At 43.0% G+C, this 19,069-nt stretch overlaps 1 protein-coding gene and 1 pseudogene across 1 annotated transcript; both read left to right on the top strand.

The window, feature by feature from the left end:
* The first annotated feature begins 982 nt into the window (after positions 1 to 982).
* LOC147363160 (lysine-rich coiled-coil protein 1-like) lies at positions 983 to 10,058 on the top strand. The gene is made up of 2 exons (XM_086326621.1): positions 983 to 1,255; positions 9,293 to 10,058. The coding sequence occupies exons 1-2, from the start codon at positions 1,233 to 1,235 to the stop codon at positions 10,056 to 10,058; spliced, it is 789 nt and encodes a 262-aa protein (XP_086182747.1). The 5' UTR covers positions 983 to 1,232.
* Positions 10,059 to 10,469: 411 nt separating this feature from the next.
* On the top strand, positions 10,470 to 11,445 carry LOC147363159 (NADH dehydrogenase [ubiquinone] 1 subunit C1, mitochondrial pseudogene; annotated as a pseudogene).
* Positions 11,446 to 19,069: the final 7,624 nt, after the last annotated feature.

Raw genomic sequence — 19,069 nt, 5'->3', positions numbered from 1 at the left:
GATCTTCCTCTACGGGGTATACAGCCTATAGGAATGCAGGCTGAAGTATATCTGGAGATCTATGTAAAAGTACACATGGCAGTGTTGTTTAAAAATGGCCCTGGACTGGAAACCCTCATGATGCCCATGAATGGATAAATGAACTGTGGTTGTGTATGTATGTACGTATATTTTTTTTCATAGACTGGAATTCCATACTGCCATGAAAATGAATGCACTGTGGTGAAATTCAGAACGAAAGAACTGTATGTGATATGATTCCATTTAGTTATAACCAAGAAAAAGGTAAAACTATCATAAATTGAGATTTATTCTTGAGTGATAAAGAGCAAGGATGGGACGACCATAAAAATCACACAGTTGGGGAATTAAGATTAAGAAAGGAGCCAGGGCATGGCAGTGTTTTATTTACCAACTGAAACTGTAGTTTAATAAACTTTTCCTTTGTAATAAATCATCATGCTGTAGGTTTTTGATGGTGCACATTTCTGCTTGTGTGCTATATTTTATGATTTGAGAATGGCTTGCTTTATTTTTAAAATATTTCAAACTAAACTCTTCAAACAGGATAGAATAATAAGATTTAGATTTGAGACTGTGTCCCAAGGCGATGAGCTTAAGTGTTCCAGAAAGAAAGAATAAGTGAAAGTCGTTCAGTCCTGTCCAACTCTTTGTGATCCCAGGGACTATACAGTCCATGGAATTCTTCAGGCCAGAATACTGGAGTGGGTAGCCTTTCCCTTCTCCAGAGGATATTCCCAAACCAGGGATCAAACCCAGGTCTCCCTCATTGCAGGCAGATTCTTTACCAGTTGAGCCACAAGGGAAGCCCTAAATGTTCCTAAATCACCTAAAATTCTATGACTGGATTTATTTCTCCTGATAGCCTGGAGCTGTGAGATGGTGAGATTCTAAAACCTGAAATCCCCAGACAAAGAGGTGTGGCTTCCTGCTTCCCAGCTTCCCTGCTTCCAGGGGATCTGGCAGAGATGTTTGAGCTGCAAAGAAGTTGAGATTCTTCTCCTGGAGCTGAGTAAAACCTACCCCTGACTAGGGATCCCTTCCTGCCTCCCTCCCTCCCTCCCTTCCTTCTTTCCTTTGAGGTACTAGGCAGGTGAAACTCTGCTCTCCGTAGGCCCACAGGTCTTCTACTTACATAACCCCAAAGTCTTGTAGGCTCGAGAAATAAGGGTTCCACCTGTGGAAATTTCTCTCAGTAAACCAGTGCATGCATGGTGGTGATTCCAGGTAAAAGGTGAGCCAAATGTGTTGCTTTTTTTTTTTTTTTTTTTTTGCACTCATGTTTGATGGCTGTGGGCGTGCTAGCTGGAAGAGGTGGTGGCTTGAGGGGCAAACGGGAGGATGCTGGGTGGGAAGCACGGCTGAGGCAGGTAAGACTCCTTGGATCTGGGCTTCTCAGGGCACCTGGACTTGTGGGGGCGAAGTGTGGAGAGAGGTCAAGGCCCTTCTTCACTCCCATATTCATTGAGCAAGTATGTGATTAGGCATCTACCTTGGCCCAGGTGGCGTGGTGGTAAAGAATCTACCTGCCAGCGCAGGAAAGACAAAAGACTTGGCTTCAGTCACTGGGTCAGAAAGAGCCCGTGGAGGAGAAAATGGCAACCTGCTCCAGTATTCTTGCCTGGGAGTGTCCACAGATAGGGGAGCCTGGTGGGTAACAGTCTATGTGGTCACAAAATTCAAAGTTGGACACTACTGAGCATGCACGCGCTTCAGTTCAGTTCAGTCACTCAGTCGTGTCCGACTCTTTGTAACCCCATGAATTGCAGCACGCCAGGCCTCCCTGTCCATCACTAGCTCCTGGAGTTTACCCAAACTCATGTCCATCGAGTCGGTGATGCCATCCAGCCATCTCATCCTCTGTCATTCCCTTCTCCTCCTGCCCCCAATCCCTCCCAGCATCAGAGTCTTTTAGGTCAGCGCAATTCGATATAAGACAGCAGCGAATAAGGAATCTCTGCTTGCTGAAGTATTTCTTTTTCTTTTCCAATTTTTGTTGTTGTTGTTAGCTACACTGGGTCTTCGTTACTTTGCCCAGGCTTTCTTTAGTTGCGGTGAGGAGGGGCTACTCTTCTTGCAGTTCATGGGCTTCTCATTTTGGGGACTTCTCTCCAACAGACTCTAGGGCTCAGTGGTTGTAGCTTTCGGCCTTAGCTGCTCCATGGTATGCAAAATTTTCCTGGACCAGGGATGGAGCTCTGTCTCCTGCATTGGCAAGCAGATTCTCATCCCCTGTGCCACCAGGGAAACCCTTTTAATTTAAAAAAGTTTTTGTGTTTTTTTTTTAATTTTTTGGCCACTCTGCACTGTATGTGGGATCTTGGTTCCCGAACCAGGGATCCAACCCGCACCCCCCGCAGTGGGAGCACTTAAGCTTAACTACTGGACGGCCAGGGAATTCCCTTGGTGAGGGATTTCTATCGGAGGGTGGTTAAGATGAAAAATAGACCAAAATTTTCAGTTTAAAAATGTATGTCAGATGCAGCATCCAGAAAAGGAGAGTCTTCTCCTGGGATCCATAGTCCAAGAGCTTGAGCTAGAGGGTGCCCACGCATCCCCTCTGGCAGGGAGAAGGAAGGCTAGAAAGGAGGAACAAGGGGAGGGTTATCCGAGAGAAACCAGGAACTTCAGATAAGTGAGACAACCATTAGTGGCTGGGCTTTGTAGGCACCCTTGGGGGTTTGGGCTTCCTTCTTAGGAAAGAAGCATACCCAAGGGATTTTGAGCAGAGGAGTTTGACCAGGTTTGACCAGGATTACATACATTAAAAAATTTATTTTGCAAGTATTCTGCAAGATAACACATTTGCAGGAGACTTAGAAAATACAGAACAAGGTTACATATAGTTCCACTATATTACAATTGTTTTTTTAAGCAGATAAGGTTTTTAGTTGGAGTTTCAATATCAAACTCTCAAAAATTAATATAATGAATATACTGAGAAGTAGAAGGATATAGCAATCATATTTTCATAATTTAAAAAATAAAAACTTTAGATGAAGATAATTATTCTGGCTGCTGGTTTGGAAACAAACTCATCAAGCAGAAGCTAGAAGGCCAATTAAGAAGGGACAGTGAGGAGAAGGAAATGGTAAACCACTCTAGTATTCTTGCCTGGAAAATCCCATGGACAGAGGAACCTGGTAGGCTATAATCCATAGGGTCACAAAGAGTCAGGCATGACTTAGCAACTAACACTTTGACGCTCAGGATGGATTTCCTACCTCCAAGTCACCCTTTGAGGAACCGCCTCATTTTGTACTGCTTTGTGTAAACATAAAGACTACTGTTTAAGACAACAACAAAGCTGTGATACAGCAGAAATGTGGTCCCACCCCCTGCAGGAGCAGCTTCCATGCAAAGAAATGCTCCCATCCTGGATGCTTTTTGTGTGTGTGTGGCTCCAAGGGGCACCTCAGGCATGTGTGATCTTAGTTCCCTGACCAGGGGTCGAACCCAGGCCCCCAGCATTAGAAGCAGGGGAGCATTAACCACTGAACTACCAGGGAAGTCCCCAATCCTGCAGAGCAAGCAGGACTTGTGATGGTGCTGCCCGGTGAGGTAGGGAGCAACGAGTGTCTCCTAGGGTTCTGATCTGAACCATGGAAGAAAGGACAGGAGTGAAGGGAGATGGAGAGCCTGCAGGCAGTTCGAGCTCCCCAAACTCCCTACAAGTTCCCTGGGAGAAAAGTGGACTGGAATCTCCAACTCTGAGGGTGAGAGCAATGGGAGGGGAGAGGAAATGATGTGAGCTCTGAGCAGAAGGAAATGTCTTCAAGGGCTTGGTTTTAACCAGATGTGGTATTATTATTATTTATTTAACAAATTTTGCTTCCTACTCTATGGTGTAGCTAAGTTTATCTTAATATAGAGCATCCCAACTAAAAACAAAGCCAGAGGACCAGAGATGAGGCGGAGAAGTAGGCTGGAAAGGGATAACCTAGCAGACCGTGAAGAAAGGGAGAAGCTGATGGGGGCTTGGGGGAGGGATCAGAGGGAGCACGGATTCTATAAAGGCTGTGGGGGTGGGGTGCAGAAAGGGAAAGGCAGGCAGCAGTTGCAGCTGGTACTTGAGACTGAGGAGTAGGTGGAAGTCGGACGTGGGTGGCCTGGGGACTTTTGTGTGTTGTGCGCGCGTGCACGTGCTTGCTCGGTCAGTCCTGAGTGACTCTTTGTGACCCCATGGACTGTAGCCCGCCAGGCTCCTCTGTCCGTGGAGTTTTCCAGGCAAGAATTCTGGAACGGGTTGCCACTTCCTTCTCCAGGGGACCTTCCTGACCCAGGGGTCCAACCATGTCTCTCTCATCTCCTGCATTGGCAGGCATGTTCTTTACCAGCTGAGCCATGGGACAAAGGACAATTTTAGAGCAGTAAGAAACAGAGGGCCTTGGCTGGAGGAGACATCCAGTTGTCCTTTGGTCTGTGGGAATTGGTCCCAGGATGCCTCTGCCCCCATGCTCAGGGCTTTTGTATAATGAATGTGACTCGGGCTATGAATACAATCTGGCTCTGGTATTGGTGATTTCACGTTCGTAGATACGGAGCACAGCAAGGAGTGCCCGCTGTAATCAGATTGACTTTAAAAAGATTTCTCTGGCTGCTTTTTCCTGGAGACGGATTCAGGGGTGGGTGAAAAGGGATGGGTGCTGATACGTGGCACTGGTGAAGAGACCAGGGTTAGACTGGGTAGGTGGTAGCCAGGAAGAAGGACTCTAGGTAGCTTTCAGGGGTGTGTAGTAGGTGAAATAGGCCAGGCTTGGCAGATCTCACAGTGCACACGTTTTCTGTGTATGACTGTATCCAAGCCCTATGTAAGCAGGGCCTGCTTTCCCCAGCCCTGTCCCCTCCCACCTACCTCCCAGTGGACAGATCTGGACCACACCCCTCTCTTACCAGTGCTTGTTAAGGCTGTTTATGTTGCATATTTAGGAGGTGTGGCGGTGATGGTTTAGTCGCTAAGTCTAAGTTTTGTGATACCATAGACTGCAGCCCACCAGGCTTCCTTGTCCTTCACTATTGACATAAGTCAACAGCATGAATAAGTGGCAGCCTGACTCCAGATCCACACCTGCCCAGAGTTGTAACCTGCCTAAAGGCTCTCAGATCCCACCTGTGCCCTGGGGGTGTGTGTGTGGTGGAGTGAGTCCTTTCAGGGATTTTGCATTCCACCCTCCTTGTGGCTCAGGCAGTAAAGAATGCAGGCGACTTGGGTTTCTACAATTTCCTACAATGCAAGAGATCTCGGTTCAGTCTCTGGGTTGGGAAGATCCCCTGGAGAAGGGCATGGCAAACCACTCCAGTATTCTTGCCTGGAGAATTTCATAAACAGAGGAGCCTGGAGGGCTATAGTCCCTGGTATTGCAGAGTTGGAAATGACTGAGCGACCAACACTCTCACTTTCATCCTTCCACAATGAGGAAATGACTGGATGCCTCTCTGAAATCACCTCACAAAAATCCAGAATCAGTTTGAATCCCCCACACAAAAAACTGAACCTCTCTCCTACAAATTCAAACCCCTCTCAGGTTCTGTTTACGGGAGGAAGTCTTCTTCCTGACCAAGAATGTTTCAGGAGCAGATCCTTCCCGAGGAGGAGGGCCTTAGCCTGGCAGCCCACCTCTGGGCCAGCACCCTACTACTGCTGCTCTTGCTGCCCAGCTGCTCAGTCGTGTCCGACTCTGTGCGACCCTATGGACCGTAGCCTGCCAGGCTCCTCTGTCCATGGGATTCTCTAGGCAAGAATACTGGAGTGGGTTGCCATGCCCTTCTCCAGGGGATCTTCCTGGCAAAGGGATTGAACCTGCAGTCCCTTACATCTCCTGCATGGGCAGGCAGGGTCTTTACCACTAGTGCCGCTTGGCAGCACTACAGCGCCCCACAGACCCGGGTCGCTCACGCAGTGTCTGCAAAATACTGCTGCTTTGTTGACCATAGCTAAAAATTAGGAGGACCTAAATTTTCAGGGATCTGATTTGTTTAAGTGAATTATATATATAATTTTCTTTTAGCCGTGCGGGGTCTTGCTTTGCACAGGCTTCTCTCTAGTTGCTGCTGGAGGGCTCTCTAGTTGTAGGGTGTGGGCTTAGTTGCTGCTTGGCATGTGGGATTGTAGTTCCACCACCAGGAATCAGACCTGCATTGGAAGGCAGGTTCTTAACCACTGGACTACCAGGGAAATCCCTGTTTGTTTTTTTAAAGAATCATGGTCCATGCCTGTTCTGTCACACCAAGAAGCTCCCATAAAGATAAGGTACAAACTTTGTGCACTGAAGTAGAAAATGAATCTGAATACATTGTTTGGGAAGAAAAGCTGAGTTGCAAACCAGAATGCACAGTCTGACCTCCCGCCTGTTTGATCAGAGTTTTAGTCCTCAGGAACACAGTAATATAGAGCATTCCTGGTGGCTCAAACAGAAGAATCTGCCTGTATGTGGGAGACCCAGGTTCAGTCCCTGGGTTGAGAAGATCTCCTGGAGAAGAAAATAGCAACCCACTCCAGTATTCTTGCCTGGGAAATCTCATGGACAGAGGAGTCTGGCGAGCCTCAGTCCATGGGCACCCCAAAATAGTAATATGGCCAGTAGTTACCTCTAGAGAGAGAAATCAGCTCAGGTTTGTTTTTTTTTTTTAAGGAGTTTTATTTATTTTTATTTATGGCTGCCAGGAGTCTTCACTGCTGTGCTCGGGCTTTCTCTGCTTGCGGTAAGTGGGGGCTACTCTTCGTTGCGGTGCACTGGCATCTCATTGCAGTGACTTTTCTTAGTGCAGAGCACAGGCTCTAGAGCTCCAGTTTAGTACTTGTGGCACACAGGTTTAGTTGCCCTTCGTTGCCCTGAGGCACGTGGGGTCTTCCCAGACCAGGGATCGATTCTTTACCACTGAACCACCTAGGAAGCCCAAAATCCACTATTTGATTTTACAGTGTATATTGCTGCTGCGACTTTTTTTTTTTTAACTTTTAGCACAAATAGGTGTTTATTTTAATTAACTAGAAAAACAAAACATTAACATAAAATAGAGACAAAGTTCTCCGAATAGACTACCAGTAACACATTAAATGCTGCTAGCCATCATTGCAGCTTCCTAATGAGAATATTAATAGCTGATGGGCACTGACCAGTGTCTCTGCACCCATCACTCTTCTAGTCCTCATAGCACCTAGAAGGTTGGTACCAATATTGGAGTAGTTAAGTGCGCAGGCTCTGGATCCTCTGCCTTGGTTCAATTTTTGGCTCTTCCACTTTCTGGCTGTGTGACCTTAAGTAAGTTATTTAAACTCTAACTCAGTGTCTCATTTGTTAAAAAAAGAAGAAGAAGAACAGGTCTAGACTTTATCACAATAAGTAGAATCTTTCTCTGTTCTTTTACCCCACCTATGAGATTAAAACACACACACGTGTCTGTGTGTGTGTGTGTGTGTGTGTGTGTGCGTATGTGTGAGAACATGTTTGAAGATCTCTTTTATCTCTTTCTTGGCACATAATACAAGGACTAGCCAGTTCTGTTTTTGTAGAATTTATGAATAATTTGTTTGCCTGATGTTCTCTCTGCTTTCTTAAAATGACTTGACTTTCTTTTTTTTATTATACAAGTAGTGTTATTTATGGCAAAAAACACAAAGTACAAGTAAGTAAAACTGAAATCATCTATAATCCCTGAACCTAGTGATAACCACTGATAAATTTTAGACATTAATGATATATTCCCAGGGCTTCCCTGGTGGCTCAGTGGTAAAGAATCCACCTGTCAATGCAGGAGATATGGGTTCAACCCCTGGTCTGGGAAGGTCCCACATGCCTCAGAGCAACTAAGCCTGTATACCACAACTACTGAGCCTGTGCTCTAGAGCCCGGGAGCTGCAAATACTGAGCCCAAGTGCCTCCATTACTAAAGCTCGAGCACCCGAGAGCCCTCGCTCCACAACAAGAGAAACCACTGCAGTGAGAAGCCCAAGCACCACAACGAATAGCAGCCCCCGCTTGCTGCAACTAGAGAAAGCCCATACAGCAACAAAGACACAGCACATCCAAAAGAAAATAAATAATCTTTTTAACGATATATTCCCAGATCCTCAAATTTACACAGTGTTTTAGGACACATTTTCTTAGTCCATTATATTTTATGATTCTCAGTCTATGTCAAAACCACATATGTTTTTATTGATGTATAAGTGATTTCCAGTGTTGTGACAGTCTCTGCTATACAGCAAAGTGACTCAGTTTTACACATATATACATTTCATTTTTTAATATTCGTTGCCATTATGGTTTATCCCAGGAGACTGGATATAGTTCCTCACGCTGTACAGTAGGAGTTTGTTGTTTATTCATTCTAAATGCCGTAGTGTGCATCTACCAACCCCAAACTCCCAGTCCATCCCTCTCCCTCCCCATCTCGCCCTGGCAGCCACAAGTCTGATCTCTATGTCTATAGGTCCATTTCTGTTTTGTACCTAGGTTCGTTGGTGCCATACTTTAGGTTTCACATATAAGTGATATCATACAGTATTTGTCTTTCTCTTTCATGACTTACTTCACTTACTATGATAATTTCTAGCTGCATCCATATTGCTGCAAATGGCATTATTTTGTTCTTTTTAATGGATGAGCAGTGTTTTGTTGTATATATGTAGACAGCTTCTTTTTCCACTCATCTGCTGATGGACAGTTAAGTTGTTTCCATGTCTTGGCTATTGCAAATAGTGCTGCTATGAACAGAGGGATGCCTGCATCTTTTTGAATGACAGTTTTGTCCAGGATATGACCAGGAGTGGGATTGCAGGATCATACGGTAATTCTACTTTTAGTTTTCTGAGGACCCTCCATACTGCATTGCCTAGTGGCTGCATCAACTACACTCTCAACAACAGTGTCAGAGGATTTCCTTTTCTTCACATCCTCGCCAGCATTTGTTATCCATAAACTTTTAAATGATGGTCATTCTGACCAGTGTGATGTCTTCTTTGGAGAAATGTCCATTAAGGTCTTTCTTCTGCCCATTTTTTGATTGGGGTATTTGTCTGGAAATCAAGAGATACATGGTATTGACAGCTACATATATTTTTTAAATCAATATTTTCAAAATATATATACAAAATAAATATTTTCAATATACATATATTTTCAAAACCAATAGCTACATGGTATTTATAGTACATGATTATAATAATATAATCTCCACTAGAAATTTGACAACCTGATCTTTTCAAAGAAAAAGCATACATTTATAGCAAAACAATTAACAGAAAGCTTTTCTTCATCTTCCTTGGCAGAGATTCATCCATAGTCAGTATAATGGAAAATTCTAAGACCTGTGACTCTTTTCAACATGAACTTCAGGATTACATCAGAAAGCAGAGAGCCAGAGGATTAAAGCCAGAGGTTTGCTTTAGAAAGGGGACAGAAGACTCTGCATACAGAGAAAGTGACCACACAGCACCCAGACCTCCAGTTCTGGAGCAGGGCTTCCCCTTCAGGCAGCCCCACAAGTCCTGTGGTTCCTCCAAAAGGCTGAAAACAGTGGAAAGCCACTCGTCCCCACTGTCCAGTAGTCATCACTTCAGACAAAGACTGGAACCTGTTAGTCACTGTCAGAAAAAACACGACCATTTCTTCAATAACTGGTGGTTTCCAAGGCCTCCTGTGCAAGGAATGACCACTGGTCCCCACGCCACACAACACAAAGATGAGGCTAGCTGCATCTCAGAATACCTCACCAGCATCCATCAAGACAGAGATCAAGACAGAGGCTGGAAGAGAAGATCCAGGGAAAAGGAAGAAGGAGGACACGGTGGCGAGGACCAGGCAGAGTGGAAGAGGAAGAACCACGAGGATGGAGATTCCTACAAAGAGAATAGGAGGAAGGCCAAGGTGGAGCCAGGCAGCACAGAGAAGTCCAAACACAGAAAGAACAGCACCCATGATTGGGACACCAGGAAGGAGAGGAGAAGGTCCAGTAGAGAGAAGAAGCATCCTGACAAACACAGCGCCCAAGAGTGGGACTTGTGGGATGAAGCTATCCTTGGCGGTTGTTACTGATGCACGGGATTTGGGCCCCAGATATTAAATGATTTGGATCCATTGGAAAGACTGGATTACATGGTATTGAAGCAATTCATTGGCCATACTGTTAGGGGAGACACTAACTGAAACAGCCATCCCTGGTCAGGCAAGATAGTAGTCACTTACGTGAGCTATTTTATAACAGGAGGTCCCAGTAAGAAACCTGGAACTAACAAGCTACCACCAACCGGAAGGTTGGGAAAGGTCAGAGGACAGAGGAGACTCCAGTCCATATATTTCACCATCCTCCCTCCAGAGGATCCTTCTCTCTGGATTCCATCTTGGCTGAGTGAACCACATGCTACCAGGAAGGACCCTGAGGAAGTGATTGGCCAGAGACAATTCAGAAACTCATCCCATCACCACAGAAACCCGAGACTGTGAACCATGTGGCACAGCAGTCCTCCTGGGTTTCCTGACCTTCCTGCTCACCACCCAGGTGCCCCATCCCAGTAAAGTCTCTTGCTTTGTCAGCTCAGACAATTCATTTCTGAGTGTTATTCAAGAGCCCAACCTCAGGCCCTAGAAGGGGTCCCATTCCTGCAACAACACTTCAAAGAATATAAAATTAGATCCCCACCTCTGACTCTTCAAATATATCAAATATAAAACCCAGTTGGTTTCAAGATATAGATGTAAGCCAGCAAGATGATACCATCCATGTTGCTGTGTCCCTTTCTCAAAGCTGAAACCCAGCCAGGCACCTGAGTCAGCAAGGTCTACATCCGGGAGTATCCACATGGCAGACCTGATTGGCTGAAAGTTGGATCGACCTTGGGCATCTCTGTTTTCTTGTGAATCTATCTCATCAAACAACATAATGAAGATGTTTTAGAGTACAAAAGAAGAAATGGGTTGGAATAAACTTTTGAAAGACTGGTACACTATGTTAAGAATATAGATTTTAAGAAATCAATGCTGAAGGATTTACTCCTTATATCAACTTTTAGTTTCTAATCAAAATATTTATTCTTTAGTGATCAGGGTGCTAGAACTAACTAATCCTAGTCTATCATTAAAAGTAAAAAAGAATCCAAATACCATTTTCTTCCAGAGAAGGAAGTAAAAATGAATCCTCTTACCAGAGTTTCTTCTGACTCCATTTCCTTGAGCATGAAAGATTATCATTTGGGTCACTGGTTTGTTGTTGTTTTTAACAGATCAATATTTTTTTTTAATTTTTATTTATTTGTGTCAACTACAAATTGGCACTTGCCGTGGGCACTTGCCATCTACCTCTATAAGGAGTAAATCCTGTTTTGCTGCGGCTGCTGACCTTTAACATGCTCTGAAAGGAGTTCAGGGTGGAGAACAGAAATGAGGCACTCTGTGCTGGTGTGGGGATGGGGAAACTAGCAGGATAGGTCTTCAGATAGTTAGATATTATCAGGAGCCGAACTGATAAGCCTAATTCTTGCATCTTCCCATATCTAGTCATCGTGAAGTCGTGATGTCGCTCAGTCGTATCCGACCCTTTGTTACCCCAAGGACTGTAGCCCACCAGGCTCCTCCATCCATGGAATTTTCTAGGCAAGAATACTGGAGTGGGTTGCCATTTCCTTCTCCAGGGGATCTTCCCAACCCAGGGATTGAAACCAGGTCTCCCGCATTGTGGGCAGATGCTTTTCCGTCCCATATCTAGAAAAGTACTTAAATCCTTCATGGTGATGACTGTTTCTCTTGACTGGCAAAAGCTTCATGAGACTAGTAGAAACATTCTGGAAAAATATGTGCTTGATTGCATGTATTCCCCCTTCAGCAAAAATCATATATATACTCCCCTTTTCCTCCTGCCTCTTTGGAGCAGTTTCTCAGAGCTATCCGAGATGCTGTCTCCTGGGCTGCAATCCTCTTTTTGCCCCAAATAAAACTTAACCTGCAACTCTGACATTGTGCATTTTTTAAGTCGACATTTGGCTGCACCTGGTCTTAGTTGCACCACTTGGGATCTCTGATCTTTGTTATGGCGTGCGGGATCTTTAGTTGCATCCAAGAACTCTTAGTTGTGGCAGGTGGGATCTAGTTCCAAATCAGGGATCAAACCCAGGCCCCCTGCATTGGGAGCAAGGAGTCTTAGCCACTGGACCACCAGGGAACTCCTTACCTTTGAAACAACAACAAAAAAATATTTTTAAAGGTAAGAAACAGATTGGGAAAAAAATATGTGCAACACTGTCTATTACTATCTCCTGTGCAGTTATCAAATGACTGCCTCTTAGCTCCAAGCATCTTCTTTGCTCTTTGAGAATTGACCCTATAAACAAGTCTCCTTTGCCAGCTGTCTTGTTAGTCTCTGCCAGTAGAAGGCGCTGGAGGGACACCATAAACGGAGCTGGAGGGACTTTTCCCAGCTTTGCCAGTTTTTCGTGGTAGCAACTCCCTGACTTTGCGTGTGTGATCTAGGGACAGCCCATGTACCCTGACATATTTCTTTGTTCCTGAACGACTGTGTAGCCTGGGGCATTTATGTTCTTTCTGCAGAGGTCTGAACCTGGGTCACAGGAGCCCCTCTTCCGTTTTTCAGTGCCTCCTACCTTCTTCCTCCCTCAGGGATCAAGGGAGGGCAAACTTCAGCCTGCAGGTTAAATCCAGCCCTCTCTTGTATTTGCACACCCCTCCATCTAAGGACGATTTTCACATTTGAACCCCAAAGTAGCAGAATGTTATCCCAAAGCAGTGGATCCCATTCTTCTCATTAAAGAACTTCATTAGCAAAGCTTGTACTCGGTTATTACAAAGATGGTGGAAATTTGTTTTCTGTGTTGTTTTACAAGCAGCTACATAATATCCTTGATTGTGCCTCTTACTCCACAAAGCCTAAACTATCTACCACCTGGCCCTTTACCCAAGAAGCTTGCCTGTCCCTGCCTCAGTTTTTTTATACCTCTTTTAGTTGTGCTTAGTCACTCAGTTGTGTCCAACTCTTTACGACCCCATGGACTGTAGCCCACCAGGCTCCTCTGTCCATGGGGATTCTCCAGGCAAGAATACTGGAGTGGTTGCCATACCCTCCTCCAGGGGATCTTCTCAACCCAGGGATCGAACCCAGTGAGGATTCTTGTTAACCACCTCTTATTAGTTAAAAATTCTTTATATCTAATTTTCTCTATTCAAATTAGTGGTACAGTTTGTCTCTTGATTTGGCCCTGAATGATATAACCCTAAAAGACAAATATCTTCTACCATTTTAATTAAAAAAAAAAAAAGTAAAAACCCAATAAGAAAATAGGCATTTATCTATTCATTTAGTGAAAAAAATATTGAATTATTGTCATTGTTCTAGGCGTTAAGATAAAGCAGAGGATGAAATACAAGTGAAATATAAAGAAGAAAAGTGAGAAGGAAGCCTCTACTGATGTATAAAATAGAGCTCATTTCTGGGATGGGGTCATGATGAGCAGGTAGATCACCTGGAAGTAGATCTGGATGAACCTCTGGGAGTCTTGCAGGCTGTGGGAGCATCCATTTTTTGTTGTTTGGTGAATGACAGTTGTTCAGTCCTGTCTGACTCTTTTCGACCCCATAGACAATATCCATGGAATTCTCCAGGCCAGAATACTGGAGTGGGTAGCCTTTCCCTTCTCCAGGGGATATTCCTGATCCAGGGATCTAACCCAGATCTCCCTCATTGCAGGCAGATTCTTTACCAGCTGAGCCACAAGGGAAACTCAAGAATACTGGAGTGGGTAGCCTATCCCTTCTCCAGCAGATCTTCCCGACCCAGGAATGGAACCAGGGTCTCCTGCATTGCAGGTGGATTCTTTACCAACTGAGCTATCAGGGAAGAACATGTGGTATCCTTCGTTCCCAACTGCTTAAAACCAGTAGGCTTCCCACGTGGCACAGTGGTAAAGAATCCAACTGCCAATGCAGGAGACTCAAGAGAAACGGGTTTGAACCTTGGGTCAGGAAAATCCCCTAGAGAAGGGTATGGCAACCCTCTCCAGTATTCTTGCCTGGAGAATCCCATGGACAGAGGACCCTGTCGGACCACAGTCCATAAGGTCACAAAGAGACATGACTGAGCATGCATGCACAACACACAAATGCCAGTAGCTCCTTCTCCCTACCCGAAACACTGAATCAATCTTATGTCTACAGGACATGCCCCCTCCCAGAGGTTTCTGTTCCCTCTGAGAATGCCTGACTTAGCCTCCGAGTTCAATTGAACAAACAATTAAAAATCAAGTCCCTGATTTCCTTTGTCCCTAAAGACAACCCGGTGAGACATGTAAGGTTGTTGTGTTTTTTTTTTTTCTAATAAGTTGAATATGTTTGAACAATTTTGTTGTGCTGTAATTGACATGTACATATTTAAAGTGTAAAATTTGATGTCTTTTAAAATATTTAGTTATTTATTTAACTGCATCATGTCTTGGTTGTGTCATTCAGGATCTTTCTGTGCCACATATGATCTCTCATGTTGTAGTGCTGTAGTGTAAAGGCTTAGCTGCATTGCTCCACAGCATGTGGGTTCTTCGTTCCCCGACCAGGGATCAAACACACGTCTCCTACATTGCAAGGTGGATTCTTAACCAGCGGGCCACCAGGTAAATCCCCACTTATCAGAGGAGGAAATCAAGACCTCATGGGGTGGAAGATCCTAGTATTGATTCCAACCTAGGTTCTGTGAGACCCGACCCAGTGCTCTTCCCACCCTTGCTTTCAAATGTTACCTTAAGGGATGCACGAACACAGCCTCAAACTACATTAAGTGACCCAGGGAGAAGGTGGTTCACTGTTTAGTTCTCGTCCTCTCCTTTTGCTCAGCAAGGAGAAAGGCTCCGTTCAGTGCTGGTGTGTCTTTACACCCCTCTCCAGGGCTGTTAACCTCCCTGCTTACTTCAGCTTTTGTTTGTATGGTGTATGTAGCAGTTACCTTCCATTTATGGCACTTGTTAGTAGAATTATTTTTAATAAATTTAAGAAATAGAGTCACAGATGTAGAAAACAATGTTATGGTTACCAGTGTGGAAAGCGGGGGGATAAACTGGGAGACTGAGATTGACATATACACAGTACTGTATATAAATAGATACTAATAAGAAACTACTGTACTGCACAGGGAACTCTTCCCAATACTTTGAAATGACCCATATAGAAAAAGAATCTAAAAAAGAGTGGATATATATATATATATATATGTATGGGCTTCCCAGTTGGCACTGGTAGTAAAGAATCCATCTGCCAATGTAGGAGACACAAGAGATGTGGGTTCAATCCCTGGGTCAGGAAGATCCCCTGGAGGAGAAAATGGCAACCCACTTCAGTATTTTTGCCTGGAGAATCCCATGGATAACAGAGCCTGGTGGGCTACAGTCCTTAGGGTCACAAAGAGTCGGACATGACTGAGTGAGCACACAAACATGTATAACTGATACACTTTTCAGTACAGCTGAAACTAACACAGCATTATAAATCCACTATATTCCAAGAAAAATTTAAAAATATAAAAATTTACTCAAACTTTTCTTTTAAAAGTCAATTTAATATAAAGGAAACACACACACACACACACACAAAAGTCAATTTAAAGAAAATTAAACCCTGGAAGATGTAATCTGGAAAAATAAAAGTGAGAGGTGAATAACAAATGGTTGGGAAACACCAGCCTAAACCACACCTTGTAGAGTTTACAGGCTGACATGTTGCGGTATGAGATAAGATTAAGATTCAAATAAGGAATAACTGGCAATCTGGGAAGAATTTATGAATAGTTAGTTATATCTAAAGCTGTGTCTGGAGGTTGGGAAACGTTTTACTTTTTTAAATATATTTTATTTATTTGATGGCACCATATTTTAATTTTGGCATGTGGGATCTAGTTCCTTGACCAAGGATGGAACCCAGGTCCCCTGCATTGGGCGTGTGGAGTCTTAGCCATTGGACCACCAAGGAAGTCCCTGGGAAAAGATTTAGGCTGAATGGTGAGGGCTTTCTAGAAGGATCCACGCTAGTTTTGCTTCATCAGGAGGCAATAACCACTGAGCTGTTTCAGATGTATTTCGCATCATCTTGAGCTCCTTAACTTGAAAGTTCTTGACTAGAAAGCTCAGGAGTCTACATCATCATCCCCCACGATGAAATTGTACATCATTTCCAGCATACGATTGAGAAAACTACTTGTTTGCTGAATGGAAGGCATGAGGGCAAGAAAGCTTTTCTAGGTTAGCACAGCCTGCAGAGGCTGGAGAGTAAAACTGGAAATGTGGCTCAGCTTTGATGATTCACAGTCATTAATACCTTTGCCGCATTGACTACAGCACAGGAATGGCTTCAGTTCTAAAAGCATTCACAAGCCAAAGCAGCTCAGTGGTCGAACTAGCACAAAGCTCACACTACAGACAAATGTCCCTTATGAACACAGATGCAGAAATTCTTGACAAAATTTTAGCAAGCTAAACCCAGGTTTCTCGGGTGGCTCAGCAGTAAAGAATCCGCCTTCTAATGCAGACACAGTTTTGATCCTTGGGTCAGAAAGATCCCCTGGAGAAGGAAATGGCAACCCACTCCAGTATTCTTGCCTGGAGAATTCCATGGACAGAGGAGTCAGGCGGGCTATAGTCCATGGGACTGCAAAAGACTAGGACATGACTTAGCGACTAAACAACAACAAACCCAACTACATATTAAAAAGATTACACATCATGACCAAGTGGTATTTATCCTAGAAATGCAGGGTTCAACATAAGAAAATTAATCTATGTAGTACACCACATTAATAGGACAAAGGAAAAAAGAGCCACATGATCATCTCAATGAAAACAGAAAAAGAATTTGACAAAATTTGATACCCTTTCATGGTAAGAACACTCAGAAAACTAGCAATATATGGGAACTTCATCAACACGTATATGGCAAAACCATAGCCAACATTATACTCAATGGTGAAAGTCTGAAAGCTTTCTCCTAAGATCAAAAATGAAACAAGGTTATCTGCTTTCATCCATTGCTATTCAATATTATACTGGTAGTTTTACCAGCACAATTAGATAAGAAAAATAAATAATAGACACCCAAACTGAAAAGGAAAACTATCTCTGTTCTCATACGGCATGATCCTTTACGTAGAAAATCTCCAAGAATACACACGCAAAAAAACTATTCCAGCTAATACACATTAAGCAAAGTTGTAGGGTACAAGATCAACACACAAAAATCAGTCGTGTTTCTATACACCAACAATGAGCAATCTAAAAAGGAAATGAAGAAAATAATTCAACTTACAATAGCATCTAAAAAATAAAACACCAAAGAATAAATTTAACCAAAAAAGTGAAGTACTTCTACACTGAAATAAAAAATAAAATGCTAAAGGAAAATAAAGAAAACCTTAATAAATGAAAAAACGTTCTGTGTTCATGGAATGGAAAACGTAATATTGTTTAAATGGCAATTCTACCCAAAGCAATCTACAAATTCAAGGCAAATCCAATTAAAATTTCAACATCTTTTTTTTTTTTTTTTTGGCAGAAAGGGAAAGGCTGATTCTTAAATTCATGTGGAAATATAAGAGGTCCCAAATATTTAAAAAGAACAGTGCTGGGCAACTCACACGTCTCCATTTTAAAACTTACTACACAACTACATGTATTGGGTTTTGTTGTTTAAAGAAAGGTCTGAGAGCCAGAAGGCCAATGGTGTAGATTTCAATTCTAGTCCAAAGGCCTGAGAACCAGGAGTGTTAAGGGCAAGAAAAGATCAATGTTCAGCACAGATGGACAAGCAGAAAGAGGGCAAATCCATCTTCCCTCCACCTTTTTGTTCTACTCAGCCTTTCGACACATTGGATGCTACTCACTCACACTAGGTTGGACCATCTACTTTACTCAGCCCACTAATTCACAAGCTACTCTCTTCCAGAAACAGTTTCACAGACACACCCAGAAGTAACATTTAATCAGGTATCTGGGTATCTGTGGTCTGGTCAAGTTGACATAAAATTGTCCATTACACTACAGTAATCAAAACGATGTGTTACTGGCATAATGGTAGATATATACATCAATGCAACAAAACTGAGAGTCTAGAAATAATCCCATACCTTTGGTCAACTGATTTTCAACTAGCATACTAAGATTATTCAATGGGGGAAGAGTAGTCTTTTCAACAAATAACACCATAACAACTAGATATCCACTTGCAAAAAAATCAAGTTAGACCCCTACCTCACACTGTATATAAATGTGAACTCAAAATGGATCAATAACTGAATTATAAGAGCTAAAATTATAAAACTCTTAGAAGAAAATTTCAGGGTAAATCTTCATGATCTTGTATTCAGCAATTGATTCCAAATACAAGACCAAAAGAAAAATAGAAATATTGGACTTCATCAAAATTTGAAACTTTTGTGCATTAAAAGACATTATTAACCAAGTGAAAAGACAACTAGCAGTATGGGAGGTAATAGTTGCAAATCATACATCAGAGAAGAGTCTAGTATCCAGAGTATATAAAGAGCTCTTAAAATTCAACAACAAAAAGAAAACCTAAACTTTTAAATGGGCAAAGGATTTGAATAGACAAACAAATAGGAAATACAAATGGCCAAGAAGCATATGAAAAGATATCTAACATCATTAGTCATTAAGAAAATGCAAATCAAAACCACAATAAGATGCTACCTCACAGCCACTAGAATGGATATATTAAAAAAAGAAAAAAAGAATAGAAAGTAACAGGTGTTTGTGAGGATGTGGAGAAACTGGAACCCTCATACATTGTTAGTAGAAATGTAAAATGGCATAGCTGCTATAAAAATAGCTGTAAAAACTCCTCAAAAAGTTAAATACAGAATTACTACATAACATAGCAATTATAATCCTAGGTATAGCGGTGGTGGTTTAGTCACTAAATTGTGTTTGACTCTTGCAATCCCATAGACTATAGCCCACCAAGTTCCTCTGTCCATGGGATTTCCCTAGCAAGAATAATGAAGTGGGTTGCCATTTTCTTCTCCAGGGTATCTTCCTGACCCAGGGACC

The sequence above is a fragment of the Bos grunniens genome, chromosome 11, assembly GCF_055505025.1.
Source record: "Bos grunniens cultivar Pamir isolate PY7600 chromosome 11, Bosgru_T2T1.0, whole genome shotgun sequence".
Classification (NCBI taxonomy): Eukaryota; Metazoa; Chordata; class Mammalia; order Artiodactyla; family Bovidae; genus Bos; species Bos grunniens.
The sequence above is the reverse complement of the archived record's forward strand: the minus strand, read 5'-3'. Positions and strand labels throughout refer to the sequence as shown.